The sequence below is a fragment of the Sitophilus oryzae genome, unplaced genomic scaffold (assembly GCF_002938485.1).
Source record: "Sitophilus oryzae breed Bouriz unplaced genomic scaffold, Soryzae_2.0 scaffold_1297_pilon_pilon, whole genome shotgun sequence".
NCBI lineage: Eukaryota > Metazoa > Arthropoda > Insecta > Coleoptera > Curculionidae > Sitophilus > Sitophilus oryzae.
In genome coordinates this window covers 3,945,794-3,970,407 of record NW_022145945.1, presented here as the reverse complement: position 1 = coordinate 3,970,407, position 24,614 = coordinate 3,945,794, and the positions used below count along the sequence as shown (strand labels likewise).

The window sequence follows — 24,614 nt, the reverse complement described above, 5'->3', positions numbered from 1 at the left end:
ACCCCTAACTGACAGAGGTAGTACTGATTGGGTCGACCGGTGGACTGCGACAAATCTGCTTATCCCTTTCCACTTCTCTTAGCAATGTGCGCAATTTCTCGGTTTATTTCGTACGTTTGGAAACGTGTTTACTGTTCTCTCTTTGTTCAGTACATTATACACATTGTACTCTTCTTACATACGGAACTCTCGACCCAAGACTAACCTTTGCCAGCCCTTAGTATGTTGAAAAAAAATCTAATTTGAGGGATTTATAAATAAAACACTAAAGTACAGAGGTAGTATTTTTATTTATTTTTTAATATCCATAAATACAGTCAAATTTAAGATATAGAATCTGTTATAGAATCTAAGACACACATAGAATTTTTATTATAATTATAAATTCTATTTTGAAGAGCAACTTGTGAAGAAAATTATATCAGAATAAAAACAACCTAGAAAAAATCTGATAAAATGAGTCTTATAAATTCATTTATAAAATATATAATTTTTTTTTTAATTTTGATAGTTCAAAACAAAATTATAGTGAGAAAAAAGTCACAAATATGACGTACGTACAAATACGTAAGATTTCAAACTATTTTTAAATAAGTAATGTCCAGTAGAAAAATATATGACATCTAAAAAGTGAGAGACGAAAGTCAATCTTAAAATAAAATAACAGGCTACAATTGTCACTGTCATATATAAATTTTTGCTGGAGAAACTATAGATGGTTACAACGGTTCTAACATCCTAAGTGCAAAAAATATCCATTTTCATGTTTTTAGGTGTAACAGTCATATTATCTACTATAAGCGATACCAATTAAACTTTTAGTTACGTAATCGAGGGCGCAATTTTTAGATTCATTGTTGCCAACCATGGACATATTGGACTAACTGGAATTTAAATTTTCCGCTGGGGATTCCCCAAGCAACACAGATAGTAGCAGGTACGTTCCTGGGACTACAAAAGCGACCATCAAGTAGACTGCCACTATCGACGGCTACGTTGCCGCCACGTAACTGTTACTAAAATGGGGAAGAATTTAGGGTAACTGGGTAGTATACCGGGTGGTCCCAGGGACTAACGCTGCCACTATATTTCGTAACTATAAAGTGAAAGGGTAGTAGCGGCCACTATCCTGCTACGTAGCCGCCTAGTCGCCCCTACGTAGCAGCCTGGTAACTGCTACTATACATATAGTAGCAAAATATTCTCCTAGCGACCTCTACTTTTAAAAAACGTTTTGAAATAAAATAATAATATGATAATATGACAGCCGCGGTGCACGGCCATGTTAAAGTTAAGTTAATAATGGCGTGTTATTTTTATGAGGAAAATGATGGTTTTTAATCGCGTATTTCGGACGCTTCCAGGACTAATATTATAAACGCACGTCACTTTACTGACAAATATTGCCGAGTTAGATGGAAATATTTTAACGCGCCCTCGAATTAATTCCATTTTGTAGATATTTAAGGACAAAAAATAATATCAAAAATATTAAAAATAATATTTCGTAATGCACCAAAGTGTGTTCGAGTTCTAATTGGAAAAATAAATGCTTAAAGCACTATGAAACTTGAGAAAATAAAGAAAAAATGAAAATATATTAACAAATAAATTTAATTAAAAAATTTCTGACAGTAAAAAATGGCTGACGCACACTTCGCTACGATAAAGTTAGGCTCTTCCCTATGAAGTAGCAGGGACTACCCATTTTTACTTTAAAAGATCCGCTACTTCCAGTGATTAAGTTGTTACTACCCAAAAGCTACTTTGTAGTCCCAGTTACTACTTTGGAACTTTATTATTCTTTAATGTATTTAAATTTTGTACGCTATGGTAACTACTGGAACTAGAAAGTTACTTTGAACACCGAAAAAGTCGGACAATCGGGCATTTTGTGGCAATATAGTTCCATATGTTTCTATAAAGTTCCGCCTACCTCTCATCTCAAAACAATATCCTAACATCAAATGTCAAATGTAATTTGTTTAATAAACGAGGCAGTTACTAGGTGCTGCAAAAAGCTCATCGCAACCTTATTAGAATATTTTGAACGGAAAAGCGGTAGTAATGGTTCTTTATGTCCCTTAAGTGCTGTTAAGGAGGTGAGTTTTGTCGATGTAAATAATAACTGTTTATATATTTATAATTAATTTATTCTTGTTTCCTAAAATATTTTGATTAAAAGAAAATATGTAAAATTGGGCAACGCTGTGCCGGTCAAACCTGACTGAAAACACGTGACTAAAAGTTTAATTGGTATGAACCTTAAGTATGAACTATACTTACTACTTACATTATACACACATTTTTAAAATAAGTTATTTTTTTAAATATCGCTTTGTAAATATAAACAGAATAAATAATAACACAGACATTGCAAAAAGCTTTGGAAAGATGTGAATTATACATAAATATACTTATAAAAATTTGACTAAAATATTATATTTGGCACTATCAGCAATGTGCAAATGAGTCTCAGTTCCAGAAATGCTTTAATATTCCTTTAATTCCCGTTTTTATTAATTCTCTAAAAATGTCAGAGAAATACGAAAATGCATACAGTCTAGATATAAACACTGGACCAAAATTTACGGAAAAAAAAAGAAAAATAGAGGGTTTCAAAAATACTTGTTGATACAACTAGCCGGAGAGCTGACGACATATTTAGAGAACATATTTTATGCAAGTTAGAATAACAAAAAAAATAAACTTTAATAACTTGTGAACCCAGGATCCTAAGTCTGGCTGGGGGGTTGGGGGTATTTCGCTACTGCGCAACCCATAACATTTGCAAAAAAATAAATCCAAAAAACATTCTTTAGGTAACTTGAAATTTGTTTATTCTTAAATTTTAGCATCTATTTAACCTAAAAATAAGTATGCCAGACTTTTTTTTCGGGTTTAAAGTGTAACCCGACCATTCCAAATATGTTTAATTATTATATCTGGAAAACATACTTTAAGCATTCTAAATTTTTTACAGCGTGTTTATTAGATGATATTAAAAAATATGTGTTAATTGCCAGACGAATTCAATGGGATTTAGTACTTGCCAGACGCGAATAAGGATTTTAAATGAGCGCGACAAAAAAGTCTTATGAGTATCTATAAGCGCGAGAAAGATAGTTTATTGAGACCCATGGGCAGCCGATGATGAGCCGATGCGGCTGACGTAACAGTATTTTGGAGTACTTCAAATTTTCATAAAAACTATTTTTTTTTCGGTTTCATTTCAATTATTTCCAGGCTTTTAATTCAGAGATTATTTTGTTGGAATTGAGTTACCATATACACATATGTATTTATAAATTAAATATTGACGTGCATAGTGTAAATAGTTTAGAATAATTACTGCAAATAAATCTTTTAGTAACTACTAATTTCGCTACTAACTACTAAATAACAATGGATAAAAAACATTTAAGTTGTTAGTTTGTAAAAAAGTTACTAGTGACAAAGTTATTATTTTTGATGAAGGCAGATTAAAAAATGCAAAGAATTTTTAAAAGTGCGTCAACAATATGGTTTAAAATTTAAAGAAGTAGTTCAGTCATTGAACTACGGAAGTTTTGAAATTTTGCAGGTTTATAGGTTTTGGGATCCCTAACTAAAATCCATAAAATGCACATTTCCAGACTTGCCGCCGGCGCGGCGCCGCCATCTTGCAAATAAATATCTCGAATACTATGCGTTTTTCGCAAAAAATTGAAGAGAGCGAAATTAAAGAGAATAAAATTTCCTATAAAAAAGGTTCTATAAAAATTTTCGCTAAAGTCAATCGTTTAGGCACAAAATCCTGGAAATAAATACTGGAAATTTTACAATTTTGCGTAAAATATGATTCCTATATGTATAGTCGATTTTCCGAAATCAAATGTCGATTAGGGTTCACTAAAACTAGTTTTAGTTTAGTTTCTTCAATTTTGTCATGAAACAGTGGCTTATCATTAATTCGCTCATTAATTTATGAATAATTAATTTTAATTATTGAAAATGTGTAGGTACTTGTTTCCACACCACCCAAGAGATAAAGTACATGGCGCGTTTATTTTAACGTGGTCTCCCCGGAGGCCTACTCTACCTTGTAAATTAAAAAACATATTTGGAACGGTCGGGTTACACTTTAAATCCGAAAAAAAGTCTGGCATACTTATTTCTAGGTTAAATAGATGCTAAAATTTAAGAATAAACAAATTTCAAGTTGCCTAAAGAATGTTTTTTGGATTTATTTTTTTGCAAATGTTATGGGTTGCGCAGTAGCGAAATACCCCCAACCCCCCAGCTAGACTTAGGATTCTGAGTTCACCAGTTAATAAACTATACATTTTTAGTTATTCTAGCTTGCCTAAAATATGTTCTCTAAATATGTCGTCAGCTCTTAGGCTAAACTGTGACGTTTCTGTTTACATCTTGTAATATTGCCATATTTTACAGGAATGTCAATTAAGAAAACTTTTTTTTTTAACTTCTACATTTACTTATCCCTCTTAGCTGAAAACTAATCATATTCTAGAAAATAATATTTTTAAAGGTTTAATATCAATATCATTAGAACAAAAACACACAAAAATATCACATTTACGAATATATTTAAATTGAAATAACTGAGTCACTTCAATTTTCTTTTCCCACCTTCTCAGAGGACTTCACTGATGACGTGGCAACCATAGTCTGATCGACAATCGTTTCTGGTGTTCTAAGGCATACTTCTTTTGCTTTTCTAAAATATAGAATTAATAACATGTTATACTATAAAAAAGGTTCCTTAAACTAAACCACACGGAGTCCAATTATTATAGTTCTATACACGGTGTGTTCCATATAAGATGATTAAAGCTTGATTTTCATGCATCCGTTGTCCGACGATACGTTGATACGATATCAATTTTATTGGTTGAATTTAAAGACTTCGATTGGTTAGAAACGATTAACCAATTGAAGCCTTTAAATTCAACTAATAAAATTAATATCGTATCATCGTATCGACGGACAACGGATGCATGAAAATCAAGCTTTAGGTTGTATTCCGTTGCTTGGTTATGGTTTTATGTTCCGTTTCTATCGGTTTCCTGAAAGTTTTCTTATTACGGAACACGGTTCCTGAAAAATTCGGTTATAAATGTCACCAAACTAACCAGCGCGAGAAAGCTGTTTTTTCTGGTTTTTGTTTGTCAATCAATGTCATTTATGTGACAGAAATCAAGCAAATATTGGAAGTTCGAGTGAAATTCTCATTTAATTTCTAAAATTTGTTATAAAATTTTTATATATATAATATTAAATTTAATTAATTAAAAGTAATTTAAATATTTTTATTTATATATGATCTGTTTTAATATTGGACCTGCAAATCGCCACTTGAGCTGTCCAAAGAGTTTAACAGTTTATTAATAAAGTACTTTTCAATATTAAACTCCATTGAAAAGAAGAAGCAAATGTAAAAGCAGAGAATAGGTACATTAAAAATGCATAAAAGATACATTTTATAACAGAGGTATTGAAATTTAGAAAACGTCAACATTTGACGTTTCCAGTATTTTACCAAACCGTTCCGTATCAAACCGATGTTTTTCAGGAACCGCTCTTTACCGTAGTTTACCGGTCTGGTTCGCCTGGTTTTGCAACGGAATACTAAAGATAAAAAAAATAATTAACTTACATGAAACATCTCTCAGGAAGATTTAACGCTATATAATACACAATGGCCGCCAGTACGAGCGACCATGTTCTCAGAGGACCCAAAATGAAGGCCAGAGTACCGTAGGCCAGCCAGAACAAATAAGCCATGACTACTTGTATAATAAATACTAGGGAGAATGGTAAATGGAGGAATAATTTGTGCTTTAAAGACAGTCTTTTTCCATTTTTATTGGATAATTCGTTAAACCTAAAATTTTATTATATAAATCAGCTGAAAAAGTGTATTTATTGATTTGATTACCTATGATTTACTGTATTAATCAGTATGAAATTCAAAGGTATTTGGAAAGTTATAAGCTGTAATTCGGTAAAGAAAAATCAGTTTTGTAACAATTCAGATAAAAAAAAACTTACTTGTATAAACCCATAAACATAAGTAAATGCACCCGGTAAAAAAGTTCCATTTACAAATATGCCCCATGAAAAAATAACCCCTATGTAATCCTCAATAATGTAGCCTACAGACCACGGGCCAAAAACGAGGTACAATGGGTAAAGTACCATAGGCCAGAACAGTCGATCGATAGTTGTAAACGTCCATGCTTTTCTAATCCATAGTTTTAAACAGTTGCCTCTTAAGTTTGGTTGAACTATATATCCAGCTATAACATGAAAATGTTAAAAGGTTTAATGTCTCCTAAATAAATGCTTTTAATTTTAGCAGTAGTAGTAGATATCAATAAAAGATGTAGACTAAATAATACAAGGACATGTAACGCCCATATGCAGAATGCAGCAGAATTTGTGATGTTAGACACCATTTTTTTGGTTGTAACGAATAAGTCATCAGCTGGTCATCAGCGGCAATTTTAGCGATTTTTAATAGTTTGTGTGTAGTGAACTTCGTGTAAACTTTATTACAATGGTGATTAGTGTTTCAGCTTTCAAGTCCACAAGCCGCGGCGATAAGAAAGAGCCAGGAGTTACGTTTCGCAGGTAAATAAACAGTCCACTCCACCTTTTTAGCGTTTTTTTTATTGAATTGGATCATTATTTTTCTGATATTATATGTACTTGATATGTGTTATACGTCGATACTCGTTTTGTACCTTTTGTTAAAATTCTAATACGTTTTTTTCGTAATTAATTAGTATGATACCACCACAGATTAGATATCCTATAAGTATACAGATAAAAATCTTGTCCCTAATTCATGGTACGAAAATTGTTTTTTATGACGATGTGCAAACGAGTAAAATTTCCTGTGCGCAAAAATAAACTCCCGTAAAATAACAATAAACAGCGTAATAGAGAGATATCGCTAAACCGAATAGCGTGCATGGACGTTAATAAGGCCAGGTATTATTTCCTTTACGTGAGGTGGTATTAACTCTCTTCATTTATAGTTATCGGATCGGAAAGAATTCTAATCGCGGCGCGTCCGCTATTTAAACTTAACCTAACTCTGAATTTAAAACTTTGAAATTGTTTTGTTTACTAGGTATTTTAAAACTAAAGGGCTGCTTATTCCCAGTGCTTTATTGTTCAACGTCTGCCAATGGGTTTAGGGCAACAAGCAACAAATTCTCTTAGAAGGGCTAAATCGTCATCTGCTGTAAACCTAAGACTCTTTATAGGTTTTTTAGTATTGGAAGAGGTGGAATCCATATTTTGGGCCATATTTATATAATTAAAACTAATCCCAGCTACTTAAATATCAAATTACCTAATAAAACTAAAGCAATAATTCAAAACAATTCAAACATAACCTAAAATAAAAGATCTCGCCGGCCGGCTCCGGTTGTCAAATACCCGCACATGCCCATTTAAGCAATTTTTAAACGTTATTTAGAAATAGCGCTTGGTGTAATTGATCCGCAAATTACGTCAGGCGGTAACGTTATTAGCGGGTGTTGCGTTAAAAATTGACTCGCGCATATCGTAACCATGATAAGGTACGCGTAAATACTGGATGACGCTATTCGGTTTTCCGATCTCTCTAATAACTGTGCCGGTCAGGCGCTGTGCACAATTTTAGAGGCCATAAGTGGGCGGGCTATGTGCGCAAACTAGTCATTCCGAAAATTGGAACCACGAAAAACAATAAAGAAAAAACAAAGATTATAATCTGTATAATCTGTGATACCACCGCATACACTAGAGGCGTAGTCAAAACATTTTGTTTGACGGCATGATAACAATTTGGTTGCAGGTGTTATTCGTTCTTGTATTCTTTAGTCATTGAATTTTTCCTTTTAAAATAACGACAAAATAGCCGATTTAATTAACTTTAAACCATGTTTAAACGTTAAAAGAAATAATCCCATTTTGAAGGCCGCTAGTTTATGAATGCTTTTTAACATAAAAGTATACAGGATGTCTTTTAAATACGTACAGGGTACAAGTATTTTAAGAGGTGGTTAGATCTGGTTAAATTACCATAGTATTTGTTTCGCATTATTTAGTGCTTACATTTTGAGAACCTTCGCAATCAATCGGCAATCAACCGGCTATCAGCTTATTCGACTTCCTGTGTTGCCACACAGTCCTATAAAAATTCTAGAATTATCAGTAACGTACACTGACACGATTAAAATTCATTTTCCTAAATGTTTGCATAGAAAATTTAAATTATTGTAAATTTATAAAAATACAAATATGGAGAATATGCGTAACGCAGGATGTGGCAACACTGCAAAACATCAATACATCGCAAGAAATTTCAGGATAATAAACCTGCGGCACTAAAAAGTTTTTTTAATTTTTCCGGAAAATATCAAGAAAAATTTTCAACAATATTTTTTCGCAAAAAAATATTCACTAGTAATACCACTAGAGGTCAAATTATTTCCGGAAATTTTTTTGAGCTCATGAATATTTTGAAAATTATTTTCTAAAAATATTCATGAGCGAGAAAAAATGTCCGGATTTAATTTGACCTCGTGTGGTATTCGGTATGAAAATTCCACACCAAATTGTGTTTGAAAATCAAATAATTAAAATTTGATTAAAATGAATTTTTCGATTTTTGGTCGAATTGATCATTTAGTTACTATGATAACTAAGTGACACCCAAACCTAAACACTATTGCAGTTTTGAAGCTGTCAAGCGGTACGGCTTAAAAAAATGTTTCGCTTCGGTCATGAAAGCAAAGAAAATATTCGCCAGGAGATTAAGCAGTTGACACCCGCGAATACTAGAAAATCGAAGTCAAGAGTATGAAAACAGTTTACAAACTTTCATCTCAGCTTTGTAATTGAAATGTATCAAAATTATCATGTAAACAAATAAAAACCAGACTCTCAAAAAGATATTCTGTCATCATAAACGTCAAAAAATTTCCAGTATAATTCGCTGTTGGGTGCCCACAAGGAAACAATTTTCACTAAAATTTATCCGTTGCCATGGTGATTTGTCAAAAAAACACGTTTTGATTGGTTAAAAATTACACGTGTGGAATTTACATGAGTATGTTTCTGTGATCGAAATACATATACGAACAGTTAAATTACTATACTTGAAATGAGACACCCTGTATAATTTAACTAAAAAATTATTTATCATTTATATACCGGGTGTCTCTCAAATGTGGCTCACCCCTATAACTTTTTTATTTTGTTTTCAGATAAAAAACGAGATTTGGTACGTCACTATAATATGGCATATAAATCATGACTGATTGACTTACTCAAATGTTTTCGGTATCTTTTTTACTTTATTCTATAGAAAATGACACTCTGAATAGATTGACATATCATATGTCAACTTTTGATATTTTCGCATATGATTTATTTGAAATAATTGTAACATGCGGTTCATAACGACAATTACTCGAAATACCAAGTATTTGGTACCAAATTATTCGTAAAAAATGCTTTTTTCAAATATGCTAACGAACCAACCCTCGTTCCATTTGAAAAAATTGAGATATTTATTTTATTGATCCAAAATATAATTTGGACATCTTTTAACCAACCAGGATAAGTCACGAAAAACATTAGACAATCAAATATATTTTTCCAGTGCTCCTTGATTAAAAATTTGTGCTTTTAACAAAGCCATGACCCTCCAGATTGAAATTTAAAATACGATTCTTTTGAGCGAAAATGTCAAAAGTTGACATATGATATGTCAACTTTTTGTCATTTTCACACTGCGAAATAAAAAAAATATAGAAATTATATAAATTCCTACTTACCCAACACTAAAAGATGTAAATACCTCAGAACAAATAAGGGTGTCAAGTAAATAAATAATGTTGATATAAACATTGACCAAAACTGCAAAAAAATATCTTAGCTAATAAAAGGTAATTAGCTTATCAATTATCAATAAGTTTTTATCTTACAATGCAACTTAAATTTGACATGAGCGCTATGCGAGGTAACAACCCAAACGACAACTTTGAACCATCCAGCGAAAAAGGAACTTTTTCAGTGTTTTCCCTACCATCACTATCTTTGGCATATATCTAAAAAAATTACATATACAGGGTGGCCCGATACTGTATTCCGGAAACTTCGGCAGCATATTGTGCAGATAAAAATAAGTAAAAAAGTTCGTATAAGTATATGTCCTAAAATGTTTAGTTTCGGAGATACAGGGTGTATTAATTTCATTTTTATTTCGATTTTTTCTAAATAATTTCTGAAGTAACGTCATTATTTGGATGAAAATTGGTATTTGGTGGTTTTTTGACACGAGAAATTCGATTTTGATGTCAACATGACTATTTTTAGAGGGCGCCACCTACATGCGTTTTAACTGTTTTGAAGAGTAATAACTTTTCGTCCGTACCTGTAAATACGGAGTGAAAAAATATTCCGTGACTTTTTACGTAAAAAATGTCTGTTGGTAAAAATCGTTACGAGTAACCGTTCTCAAGATATTTAGAATGGAAATAGTCAATACATGTCTTTATTGACAAAAAATAAACACGTTGAGTAGATAGTTATTTGACTGAAATAATAAATACCGGAAATTTTTATTTTTTTAAAGTAAGCATAAATTTTTCTGCGAAGAAATTATGATAAAACAGTTTCTGTTGAACTTTTGGCACAAAACATTTCAAATTTATGATTTTAGTCAAATAACTATTTAGTCAATGATGACTAATTTATGTCAATGATGACAGGTATTGATAATTTCGATTCCAAATATCCCGAGAACTATCACTCGTAGCGATTTTTCCCAAGAGACCTTTTTTCCCGTAAAGAAGTCGTAAATGTATATTTCTTACTCAGTAGTAACTTTTATACAGGTACGGACAAAAAGTTTTTACACTTCACTCTACAACCAAAAGTCATATTGACATCAAAATCAAATTTCTCATGTCAAAAAACTGCCAGATACCAATTTTCATCCACATATTTACGTTACTTCATAAATTATTTGGAAAAAATCGAAATAAAAATGAAACTTCTACACCCTGTATCTCCGAAACTAAGCATTTTAGGACATACATTTATACGAACTTTTTTACTTATTTTTATCTGCAGAATATGTTGCCAAAGTTTCCCGAATACAGTTCGGACCACCCTGTATATACTTAATATAATAAATTATTATAAACGTACTTAATATAGGTATACTTAAACCTAGCAAAATATTAAGCTTATTCTTACTTCTATATAATGAAGACCCTGTATATATTTTTCGGGATCCCATGTCGTCACATACAAAGGTCCTTTAACATGCTTAAGGTCAGTCCAAGCTTCCTGGTTTATTCGCATTCTCACTACTTTAATATGGGACAAACTGAATGCTAGAACCCTAACATAATAAACTAAATTACAAGAGTGGCATCTAAAAGTCACAGCATTTTACCTAATATGTGTAGATTTCCTTATATTTAGAAGATTTTCTTTAACTGGATTTATAAAAAGCGAATTTTTTGGATTGGTCAGAAGAAGTACAGGCCACTGCCTGTGATGGACATCAATAAAGGAAAACATACCATGGTCAATAGCCAATAATCTGTACCTATTAGAGCCATAAACGTAATTAACAATAAATCGTCATATACGAGGGTAGTATGAAAAGCCTCCTCCGACCTCACCATGTTTATGGCAATATTCATTCATTTCTTGAAATATTGTAATCGCAAAACATTTTCCGATGCACGTCATCAATCATATCGATATTGACACAAATTATAAACCTGTCTAAAAAATATACCTGACTATATGAAATTTTGGCAAAAATGTTTAAATTTGTTGTATAATTTAAAATACCAAGCAGCTCTTTATTTTACTTTATAGGGCAAATGATTGTAACAGATATTTTATTTAGATTAAAGCTGCAAAAATTAGTTTAAACCGAATTTTATTATCGCTGTGTTGGGCACGTTGCACCGTCTTCATCAATGTTGTCCTTTATTATTTGACAATTATCCTAGTGTCAGTCATTATTTGGTATAATATCGTGTTGTTGAATCTTTGTGAATAATTCTCGCTTTTTTGTCTACTAAAAAATATATACCTGACTATATGAAATTTTGGCAAAAATGTTTAAATTTGTTGTATAATTTAAAATACCAAGCAGCTCTTTATTTTACTTTATAGAACAAATGATTGTAAGAGATATTTTATTTAGATTAAAGCTGCAAAAATTAGTTTAAACCGAATTTTATTATCGCTGTGTTGGGCACGTTGCACCGTGTTCATCAATGTTGTCCTTTATTATTTGACAATAATCCTAGTGTCAGTCATTATTTGGTATAATATCGTGTTGTTGAATCTTTCTGAATAATTCTCGCTTTTTTGCCTATTTTCATAGTCGTTTTTAAAAAATGCACTTTAAGCACAAACAGTTCTTTTAAGAACTAAATTTTCGAGTTATTGTATTGCATTTCTTGAAATCGTGTGTTGAAAATATACCGAAGCATTTAAACAGTCGAAGCAAAGAGCTTGTAGCTTCCCCGTTTTTATAAAACTATTTTGAACGAGAACGTGACTATAAAGGTCCTTTACTACCCTTGACTACAGTCAGAAAAGTAAGTTTGATTGATAAGAATATTATACCACTTTCAAAGTTAGTTTTTATTAAATTCTGTGATTATTAGTTTGTGCATTAATAGCACCCTCTTACTTGTTATTACCACTTATGGCTTGTAAAATCACAGATTAGGTATACTATATGTACACAGATAAAAATCTTATCCCTAATTCGTGGTACGAAAATATTTTTTTATGACGATGTGCAAACGAGTAAAATTTCCTGTGCGCAAAAATAAACTCGCGTAAAATAACAATAAACAGCGTAATAGGGAGATATCGCTAAACCGAATAGCGTGCATGGACGTTAATAAGGGTGTTATTCCCTTTACGTGAGGTGGTATTAACTCTCTTCATTTATAGTTATCGGATCGGAAAGAATTCTGTTCTCGTCGGGTCCGCTATTTAAACTTAACCTAACTTTGAATTTAAAACTTTGAAATTGTTTTGTTTACTAGGTATTTTAAAACTAAAGGGCTGCTTATTTCCAGTGCTTTATTGTTCAACGTCTGCCAATAGGTTTAGGGCAACAAGCAACAAATTCTCTTAGAAGGGCTAAATTGTCATCTGCTGTAAACCAAAGACTCTTTATAGGTTCTTTAGTATTGGAAGAGGTGGAATCCATATTTTGGGCCATATTTATATAATTAAAACTAATCCCAGCTACTTAAATATCAAATTACTTAATAAAATTAACGTAATAATTCAAAACAATTCAAACTAACCTAAAATAAAAGATCTCGCCGGCCGGCCCCGGTTGTCAAATACCCGCACATGCCCATTTAAGTAATTTTTAAACGTTATTTAGAAATAGCGCTTGGTGCAATGCCCTCTATAAAAGATCAGCCTGCGGGCGAACTTTTGTTTACCTCATCAGCTGTTCATACTTAGATATTGGGTTAGATTCTGTATTCATATTTTGTCGGTTGATTTTTGGTATTATTTGTTATTGTAGTGCAAAAAACTAATTATTTTGGTGTTTAAGTGACATAAAGTACTACCAGATATATGGTCACTATGATGGTCACTCTGTTTCTCATAAAAAAACACGAAATATTACACGTTTTGTTAAGTGTGTTTTCATAACAGTAATGCTTCCATAAAATTTTATTAGTCTATCTCTTTTCGTTTTCAAGATAAAAAATAAAAACATTATTTTTCCACCATCTTTGTACCGCGATATCTCCCTAATGGTTGACTTTTGACCCAACGTTTATAAAGCAAACTACCCTTTATTTTGAACAAGGAATCACCCCCTAAAGTTTTTCGCATTTGTTTTGAAACAGCCTGTATATGTTGTAGTTATTAACTGTATATTATGTATATTTCATGTAAACTATATCATTTTTAAAATACAAACCAAAAATCTGAGGAATAATTATGTTTTCCATGTATTCTACAACATATTTATTAATGCGTAGTATCTAACTAGCGTGACGTCATAAATCTCGCCCCAAGGCTGTTCTATTAGAGACGGCTTTGCTTGGTGTAATTGATACGCAAATTCCGTCAGGGTGCATCCATACTATCCTAAAAACGGCGTATCGGCGTAACGGCGTAATGACCTTGAATAGAGGTATTGCGTTAAAAATTGACTCGCGCATATCGTAACCATGATAAGGTACGCGTAAATACTGCATGACACTATTCGGTTTTCCGATATCTCTCTAATAACTGTGCCGGTCAGGCGCTGTTCACAATTTTAGAGGCCATAAGTAGGCGTGCTATGTGCACAAACTAGTATCCTAACTAGTGCCCGATTCCGAAAATTGGAACCACGAAAAACTATAAAGAAAAAACAAAGTTTATAATCTGTATGATCTGTGGTAAAATGTACATCAATAAATAAATAATCCATAATAATGCTTATAATAATCTTCATAATGGACTAGTTTTTGCCAATATGTAAAAAGGAAAATAAGCTATAAAACAAATAAATCAATTAATCACTATAATATTGGTTATTAAATTAAAAATAAATTTATATAATATATGTTTGTCAATTTTAAATTATGATTCATCTCACAAATCTATCACAATCTGGCAGCGCTCAAAGTTGATCACGTGCATAGGAAATTGTTTTGCGATTACCATACGCTCATTAAAATTCCAACCTTTTTTAATGCTTAGTTGTAGTTGTTTTTTTATTGGCCATGCTAAAAGTTGCGATTCGGAAGTTCCGATTTTCTGGTATAAAATATGTCCGAGATGTTGATGGCGTTACCGTCAGACTGTCCGAGATTTAATTTAGCTCTGCCCCGCTGCGCGCTGGTAGTCATTTACAGCGCAGCGAATGAAGAATACTGTACCCTATGACTGTATCGTAGTTCTGCTTTCAGTCGACAGAGTGGGCGGTTGCCGGAGACAGTGTTGCCAGAACTACGGATCAATCCGTAGATTCACGGATTTTGCGTACAGTACATTAATAATACGGATTAAACAATTTAATATAATATGATATGAATAAACAAAGAACGGCGTCAGAGTTGGCTTGTATGCGCTCTGGCTTTTTTTACAAGAGGGAAAAAAATCGGTCGTCCCTTGAGTTGGAAAATATTTATACGAAAATGTATATAGGGGTGACGGTAGTTTTCACACATCCCATACTTTTTCGTGATTTTTGTGAAAGTCAAATGTTAAACCACTTAGCAAAATATAGAAACAAAATCTGATTCAAATCAGAATAACGGTTCTTAAAATATCTGAAAAAATGTATTAATTTTGTAAAATTTGATGCCCTCTAACGAACAAACAAAGGACTTTTGTATAGAGGTAAATTATGTCCAATGAATTTATTTTGGTTCCAAAAATACGTAGTAGTTCTATGTCCATGGAATATTGGGACACCCTGTATGTGATGACTTTTTTATGATTTTGTCTGGGGTAGGTTAAGTTGAATGAACAGAAATCAATTTTCCAAAAAAAAGGTTTGTATCATTGTGATCTCAGAAACTTTTCACATAACCCTCGTAGCAAAAATTCTCTTACATTCTATTATCCTTCCAGTCTCCTAATTCGAGTTCCAAAAACCCCTCTTTTTGCATAGTATACATTTTGGGCACCACACCACCCAAGGTGTGCAAGTGGCCACAAACATATACCAACCCATTTTTATCCTTTTTTATTAGGCTTCTCACATTTTCCAAACCGGAAGATAAAATACAAGAAGTAGGAAAGTGGCCGAACCATATTGTATAATTGCTTCCTTCGAAAATAAAATAATAATGTTGATTGAAGAAATAAGAAGTTGCGCAACCTTATGGGCGATTTCGTGGCACAAAACCTGTCCGAGATCTAGCTGGCGTTACCGTCAGCCTGTCCGAGAATTCCGAGATTTATTTTAGCTCTGCGCCACTGCGCGCTGATGATTATATGATTAAACAAAGAACGGCGTCAGAATTGGCTTGGAAATCAAGATCATGTAATTTCATATGTAACATATTATGGTAAATGTCAATAATCGTAATTTCCAAGCCAAATAAAGACTTTTTTTCGATCATACGACATATTCAGTACCTATAAAAGAATTTTTATTTTTGTTGTTTATTCTATCTTTAACACGAATATATTTTCAATACATAAACGCGGATTTTTCATCCAAAGATATTTTCGTCAAACATATTACAGATATTATAATGGTAATCACTATCTCTTTCAGATCCACACTGCCCTCAAGATGCCTTGTCACGAATTCGCCCATTAGGTTGCGTATCTTCCCAATTCTTTCAATCAACGGTAATAATAAAAATAATTCATCTAAAAATAACAATAACGAATCCTACCTGTGTCCTTAACTTTTTTTATCAAACGGTTTATTTCAGTTACTTCAGGCTGATCAATAATACCAACAAAATTAAACGGCCTTCTCGGTCCTAAAAATAGAATAATTAGGTACATATTTTATTATGATGAAAAATTGAGTAGCTATAAAACTATAAATACCTGGTTCAAGACAGGCATCAATTCCTAAAAACGAGTAAACGGCAGAACCTTTCCTGGTTTGAATTAAATAAGACCTGGGATGGGCCTTTCCTTGCATTGAGTAATTTGTAAAATAATTATGCTTCGAATTTATACTAATAACATTAAAATTATCTAAAATCACGTCGTTTTAAAGAAATCATAATAAAAATTTATGTACATAAGTCTGTCACTACAAACCATGATTTCCTCTAATATCAAGCCATAAAGTTTTATTTCCTATATCGTATTCTCTTAAAATATCTCGATAATGTCTCCATTCCGATTCAAATTGTTGTGATCCGATGGCATCCTTTGTTTTAGCGTCAGTCAGATCCCCCGATGCCAGAACCACAGTCGGTTTAATTCTATCTATTGTATAGTCACAGAATTCTTTAAATTCCGTTATTCTTGAGGGATCCCGAAATATACTTATATGTATATCAGAGATCTAAAATCATCAATTATTGCTTTGCTTAGAGCGAGAAAGAATTTAAATTACATTTTTTATATCAATAATTATTGCATTTCATATCCTATAATCCAAAATATAGTCAAAAAATATACAGACCTGCAAGAACCATATGATGTTATCAAACCTATCTCCAATTTTAAAAAAATTCTCTTTGGTGTGATCATCTGAACGAGGTGAATGTGTTGTTATTAGTGTTACAAAACTAGCAATAATAACCGATATAAAAATCATTGACAAAAACGCTCCTACCGCTACCGTAAATATCTTCATTGTTTTAAAAATCGTTTTTCCGTGTTAAACATAGTGACTCAGTATTTTAGTTCTCTTTTTTGGTATTCACCGATTACACACAGAATTTACATTTCAACCCGAACCGACTGGAATTTCTTTGTGGTTTAATTTTACTTTTTTCGATTAGTCTGACAATCAAAATGCATTCTGCATATAAACAGCTGATTGTTATTTAAGATTTAAAAGGCACATGTCAAAATTAAAATTTCTATATAAAGTTTTTTGGGTTGCATATATTCATTTTGGTATTCACTTTTAAAGGGATTAAAAATGACGCACAGCTGCCGGATCTTCAATAAAGTTTGAAATAATTTTATTCGTGAAGGTTTAATTATTGATTTGATAAACAAAATATAAAGTGTGAATGAGTAATTCTAGAGTACGCTCTGCTTAAAATCTTAAAACTCTTATTTTGTCTTTTGTATTGTGTAACTTTTAAAGTTTAACAATGGTTTAGCCAAAGTTTCAGCCCACTGGCACTGGTTTAACTACAGCATCTATTTCTTCTCACCTTCCCCTTTTAATTTTTTATTAGCTGTCCTGCCCTGATGATTGACGAATAAACTATTTGCATATGCCAGCAAGATTTTTTTTATTACTTTATGATTTAGTTGGCAATAAAGAATATTATTATTATATTAAACTGAACCTTGCTGGTTAGCCTGCTTTACTAGCAGGTGTGAAAGAGGACAACTCAAGATCATATTAGGATAAGATATAGATATTTTGGAAAGGACCTAATTTTCAACTAAATATCATTAAGTTAAAAATAAAAAAAAAGTTAGTTTTCGTTAGGCAAATTTGTATATCTGTAAACCTAACTTCTGACAAGTAGTTTCCGTTTGGGATTAACGCATAAGTGTTTATAAAAAATAACTATTTTATTTTGTAGATTTTCTTGCAGTAGCGAAATACCCATATAGGATTTTTTGGAGATGAATCCGCCACATAGGTATAGACATTTTTTATCATTAAGTTAATGATGCATTTATTACTTCATAAACAAATTTAATTATATAATAACTAAAGAATGAAATACAAATACAAAGTATAAAAATACACACATGAAAAAAATTCCAAAGTCTCCTATTTGAACTTATTTTAAACCGATATTTGTTTATATAAGTACCTAGAAAAATTCATACATATCACTAAATATACTGTGAAATTATAAATAATTTTTATACCTGCAAATATTAAAAATACTTACTTAAAATAAAGTACAAAAAAGATACGCAAATACAGAATAAAATATTCTACTCTGTTATTTCAAGTTGTCCATTCTTATTATGAATTGCAAGATGTTTTTTCAATCTGCTGCCAAAATGAAATGCTTTGCCGCATATTTCACAAATGTGTTTTTTCTTCTCTGCAGTATGGAGTCTCATGTGTTGTTTTAAGTTGGCTTCGTGAGCACACATTTTTCCACAAAAATTGCAGACAAAAGGTTTATCTCCAGTATGGATACGCAAGTGATTCTCTAAATTACGCTTAGTGGTACATATTTTAAGGCACTCTTTGCATTGATATTTTGTGTCGCCTACAAAAACCAATAGTTGTTACATCTCCCTGTCATATTATACAGGGTCCGGCAACAGTGCGTCGGCATGCTCTTTCAACGGTAAAATACGAGCGAAAAGTAATTGGGTGGTTTTAATAAAAAAAATTACTGTGGAAAATGCCATATGAAATATAAAACCGCGAATATTTGCGAAACCGTTAAAATTTTTGATTTACTGTAAATACAAAAATTATTCATTTTCCATCTATTGAAAAAAATGATATACTGGGTGTTACATTTAAAAAAACGAAGAAAAATTATTTTATATTTTAGAAATCTTGGCGTAAAATTTTGAACATCCTGTATGATTTACGATTGTCATATTTATTCAAAGTAAGTACAGATTATCTAAAGTAAATACCTAATATAGTTTTGATTTCAGAACATTTTATGTATTTTTAATAATTTTTTTAGGAAAGGCTGAAAAATATACAGGGTGGCGCACTTCATTCGCCTCGGTTGATTATACGAAAACGGGAAGATGTAGAAACAAAATATTTTATGGGTATATGTGGGAAGGCCATGTACACAATTTAAAATTATTTTAAAATATATAGGATGTTTCAGAACTAAGATCCATACGAAAGTTATATTTTTTCTTATGGAACACCCGGTATTTTATTCCATTTTTCGATTCTTGGGCCCAAAAAGAGGCACCTACTATCACGGTTAAATATGTTTAAAATCTATGGTTTTTGAGATATTTAAAGATAATGAAATATGCATGCTTCAATAGAATAGATTATTAACACCCTGTACATTACTTTTCATAATTAATTATTGTGCTGAGTTTAATGGTGGGGAAATAAACTTTACCGAAATATGTTATTGCTTCCTTTTAGACGATGAATCTCTAGGGCGTTAAACTCTAGGGCTTAAAAATTAAACAGTAAAAGGGGCTATTTGACGTAAATCGAGAACAAAATACAAAACAGCTGTTAATGCCTGGCGCACGCGGAACAAGTGAATGATCGGCGGCTGACAGGCTTCAGCGAGCGTTGCGGTGGCGCCCTCCCACCGATCGCCGCTGGTCACTTGCCGAACTACGGCCTAGACTCGCGATCCCAATATGCGAGCGGCCAGGAGCGCGAGTGTTGACTGGTGATGCTAACACTTCCTTAAATTTATACAGAGTTACCAAAAATTGCTGATCTATTTTAAGGATTTATTTTATATAAAAACTTCGTTATTTCAAATGAAAATGAAAATGAAAGCAGATTCAAATGCTCTTTCAAACTGTATTACGGTTTCATATACGTACCTATCTAGCTCAGATTTTGAATAAAAAGTGATTTTTCAATAAAATCCCTTTCAAGATGACAGGTGTCGCCATTGCAATTTTCTCGTGACATTTAGTAACTGTTTTTAAAATCGACATAGTTTCATGGACATTATTATTAAGATTTATAACAGTTTACTTAAATTTACCTACCATATTTTAATAAGTATTCATTATTTTATCAAGAAAAATAAAGCAGTATCTGCTAGCGGATGGATATGTTACTAGTGATTTTATTTTGTGAGGAAAATTGCTTCTTGGCCTCAAGGGCTTATGCGCAGAGATATCTAAATATGAACCTTCTTGATAAGCGTTTTTTTGAAAAGCTACTTGTCCTATTTCGCAGAGGTGGTTGTGTGGTTTATAAAAAAACCTATTAGGCAGAAACCTGTCGTTGAAAGTGAAGAAAATGAATGCTGTAATGCTGTAATTGGCTCTTTTATAGAAAATCTATATATCTACAAGTCATCGTAAAAGAAATCATAGAACTACTTCTTCATTTTTCTTGATAGATAAATACTTATTTAATAAATATTATTTATTAAACTATTATATAGGGCTATATAAATTAAATAAAAGTAAACTGGTATAAATTTATATTAAGTCCATAAACAAATTTCTATTTTGAAAATAGCTACTAACTGTCACTAGAAAATTGCCATTAGCCCTCGTTGCCATTTTATTGAAAAATTGCCCTTTATTCAAAATCTGAGCTAGATAGGTATAGGAAACCCTAATATAGTTTGAAAGAGCATTTGAATCCGCTTCGATTTATTTAAAAAAATACAGGGTGTTGTATTTGAAATAACGAAGTTTTTATGTAAAATAAATATTTAAAATAGATCAGCAATTTTTGATATTCCTGTATAAATTTAAGGAAGCAATAACATTATTTTTGTGTAAAGTTTATTTCTCTACCTTTAAACTCAGCACAAGAATTAAATCTGAAAAGTAATGTACAGGGTGTTAATAATCTATTCCATTGAAGCATGCATATTTAAATATCTCAAAAACCAAAGCTTGTAAATATATTTAACCCTTATAGTAAATGCCTTATTTTGTGTCCACGGATCCAAATATGAAATAAAATACCTGGTGTTCCATAAGAAAAAATATAACTTTGGGGGGGATCTTAGTTCTGACATATTCTGTACATTTCAAAATAAGTTTAAATTATGCACATTGCCTTCCCACATTTACCTTGCCACCTTGTATTTTTATCCTAGGAGCTATAAATGCCTTTCGCAGTATTGCCGTATCCTGTATAATAATTGTTAAATTTATAAATATGTAGATTCATTTCAATTCCTTACAGATCTTAAACACATTATAACTTTTAACACGCAATAATGTATTTTATCATTTTAATTTATATATTCTAATAAGACATGTTATATTTTTAAGACATAAATTTTACCTGTATGAATTCGCATATGTTGAGCTAAAGATCCTTTAAGTGAAAATGTTTTTTTACATATTTCACAAGGATAAATATTTGGCATATTGGCATGCGATTTAATATGAGTCTTCAAGTCATTTTCTCGTGTATATTCCTTGTTACATATATGACACAAATGTTTCATTCCTTAAAGTAAAAGATAATACATACCATATATGCATAATAAAAAGAGAAGGGTTAATTGTTGTAAAGAAATAAGCCCTTAAAAAATAAGAATAACAAAATAACAATGAAGACTATACCTGTATGAGCAATTTGAAAATGGTCTTCCAATTTTTTTTTAGTAATGTAAGCTCTTCCACATATTTCACAAGAAAAATCCCGTGATCCATGTAACAGTACATGCTCTTTTAATGATGTAATTGAATGTAATTCCTTTCCACATATATCACATTGAAATAATTTAACATTATATTTTTTTGGTTCCTTATTACATTTTTCCATCTCTTTATGAGCCTTTTCATGATGTGACAATACTAAATTTGATTGAAAACTTTTCCCACAAAATGAGCATATTAATTTTTCCCCTGTATGTTTTCTTTCATGGTCTATTAAATATGGTCCTCGTATAAACTGTTTAGTACAAAATCTACATTTAAATGGCTTGACTTCCATATGCGTCAGTATATGTCTACTTAAGACGCTCTGTAAATTAAAGCATTTGCCACATGTAGGGCATTTATTTGGCTTTTCTCCTGTATGGGTTCGAACATGTTCTAAATGCATACACCTATATGTATGTTCCTTTTTACAATAGGGACATATAAACTTTTTGTGTTTGGTCTTGTGTAACTTTTTGTGTTTGGTCTCAATTTGGTGCTTTGCTAGTTCCTCGTAGCTTTGGAAAGATGAATCACAGTTAATGCATTTGTATGGGGGACCTAATGGCAAACAAAGTTTAACAATAGTTAAATGTAAATATAGAACCTAACATCAACACACCTTCTAGAAAAGTATGTGACTTGTTTTTATTTTTTAATAAATTTACTTGATCAATTAACTGTGCCTTGTGTCTTTGTCTCATCATAACTTTCTTTATATCAATGTGATTAACTTCCGTTTTAACATTCACAATATCAGATATAGCAATTATAGCATCAGTATTCTCTTCTTTCTCAATGTCATCACCTAAACCGTTTTTCAATCCCGTAATATCACCAAGATCAGCTGGTTTATTATTCAGTATAATTTCTGTTTCAATATTATTTATAATCCTCAATGTAGTACTCTTTTCTTCTTTCCCACTGTCATAAAAAATATCATCATAAACTTCTTTAGCGTCAAGATCAGATAGATCATCTGTGTATTGAATATCTGAATAATTATCACCAACATCCTCACTTTCTGATTTCACTAAGTTATTTTTACCTCCATTAGTTTCATAAACCTCTGTTTCGGATATTTTTCTGTCTAATACTTGTTTGTTTAGTTCATCCTGACTTTCTTGATGAATAATTCCTAGTAAAGTTTCTTCTGATGTCTTACACTTAAGAAAAAAGTGATATATTTGATACATAGCTTTAATACAATATTTGCACATCATTCTTGGAAGTTTGTCATTTTCTTTCAACTAAAATAGAATATCTAAACTGCTTAATTAATTTGGACTTGAATTTATGTAATAAAAAATATATCACTTTCCTACCTCAAGAGGGATATAATTTTGTATGATTTCTGTAAGATTAAGGTCTTCCCAGTTAACTTCATCAATTAAATAGAGCTCGTTTTGAATTAAGCATGTGCGGCATATTTTAGAGAATGAATTTCGTGATAACATTTTGTAATCTTCAGATATTTTAACAGAAAACCATCACAAAACAAAAATTTTAGCTGCTAATATTTTTAGCCATTTTTAGGGTTATGTTCACAAACCATATGTTTGTTCGGAATTTGGAACTGTGATTTGGAAGAGGAAGCCTAAAGCCTAAAGTCATCCTAAAGTCCACTAAAGTCCCTAGGAAGCTCTGGAAGCGGGGCCCAATGTTGCCAAATCAGCCAAAGAGTTCGACCAGGGTTGGCCATTAAACTCATATTAAACTTATAAACTACTTATGGTACAAAGAATACAAGGTATGATCGATAGCGGCTCCAATTTCGTTCAGTTCGCGCATACCACCTGTGACGTCACTATGAAAATAATGAATAAATAAAAAATAAAGAAAGTTGACAGGAGATCTGCATTTTTTGGGGTTATGGTTGTCTCCGACTCCTTATGCACTGCTCCACAGTAACTTGCTTAGCGATAATTCAATGACGGTATATAAACAAAAAACCAGGTTTATAACAATATCTTGACGATTTGAACTGGCGCGCGGAGCGTGCTGACCAATAGCGCCTGTTATCACCTGTGACGTAGCGACCAACCTGCGCAATATCATACCTTGTATTCTTTGTACCATGCAAACTACTAATTATGAAATTATTACACAGAACCTTTACTCCGCGAATTTGGCGGCCTCCATAGCATACACATTGGATCAATTAATTGTATGGGTAATAGGTAAATTGATAAATAAATTATTGTGTTATAACAATTTATTATAGTCAAAAATAAACATTGTTTTCTTTAAAAAAACAGTTACTTAAAACAATAAATTAAAAATAAAGCTCTTATTCGAAAAATATGTAAATATATTAAGTACTTATTAAATTTCAATTCAGTGCTTTCAATCAACAAATCCCTCGTTGTATTGTTTACATATAATAAGTATTTAAGTAATTTAAACAATTTATATATTTCTGCGTTTAAGTTCAAAACACTGGTGGTAACTAATTATTAATACTAAATAAATTCATTACTAGCCCTAAGAATTTATATCACAATTATTTATTATTACTTTTTAATTCGAATTTACAAAAATACAATTTTATTTGCCTATTAAATAAGATGAGTTCCTAAAAAATTTCTACAGATTTATTTAAAAAAATATAAACATTTCAAACACCATCATAT

The 24,614-nt window shown here is 31.6% G+C and overlaps 2 protein-coding genes across 2 annotated transcripts; both read right to left on the bottom strand.

Annotated features, from left to right (window-relative positions):
- Nucleotides 1-4,572: 4,572 nt before the first annotated feature.
- LOC115874595 (transmembrane protein 62-like) lies at nt 4,573-17,558 on the bottom strand. The gene is made up of 13 exons (XM_030889796.1): nt 17,168-17,558; nt 16,798-17,047; nt 16,579-16,731; nt 16,419-16,508; nt 15,625-15,841; nt 11,468-11,623; nt 11,266-11,413; nt 9,990-10,112; nt 9,840-9,921; nt 6,055-6,302; nt 5,942-5,997; nt 5,660-5,887; nt 4,573-4,720 (listed from the first exon to the last, which is right to left on the bottom strand). Exons 1-13 carry the CDS (start codon nt 17,339-17,341, stop codon nt 4,615-4,617), a joined length of 2,031 nt encoding a protein of 676 aa, XP_030745656.1. The 5' UTR covers nt 17,342-17,558; the 3' UTR covers nt 4,573-4,614.
- Nucleotides 17,559-18,402: 844 nt separating this feature from the next.
- Nucleotides 18,403-23,693, bottom strand: LOC115874594 (zinc finger protein 708-like). Its single transcript, XM_030889795.1, has 6 exons — nt 23,307-23,693; nt 22,604-23,231; nt 21,904-22,542; nt 21,620-21,787; nt 18,573-18,902; nt 18,403-18,491 (listed from the first exon to the last, which is right to left on the bottom strand). Exons 1-5 carry the CDS (start codon nt 23,436-23,438, stop codon nt 18,619-18,621), a joined length of 1,851 nt encoding a protein of 616 aa, XP_030745655.1. The 5' UTR covers nt 23,439-23,693; the 3' UTR covers nt 18,403-18,491; nt 18,573-18,618.
- Between the last annotated feature and the right edge of the window lie 921 nt (nt 23,694-24,614).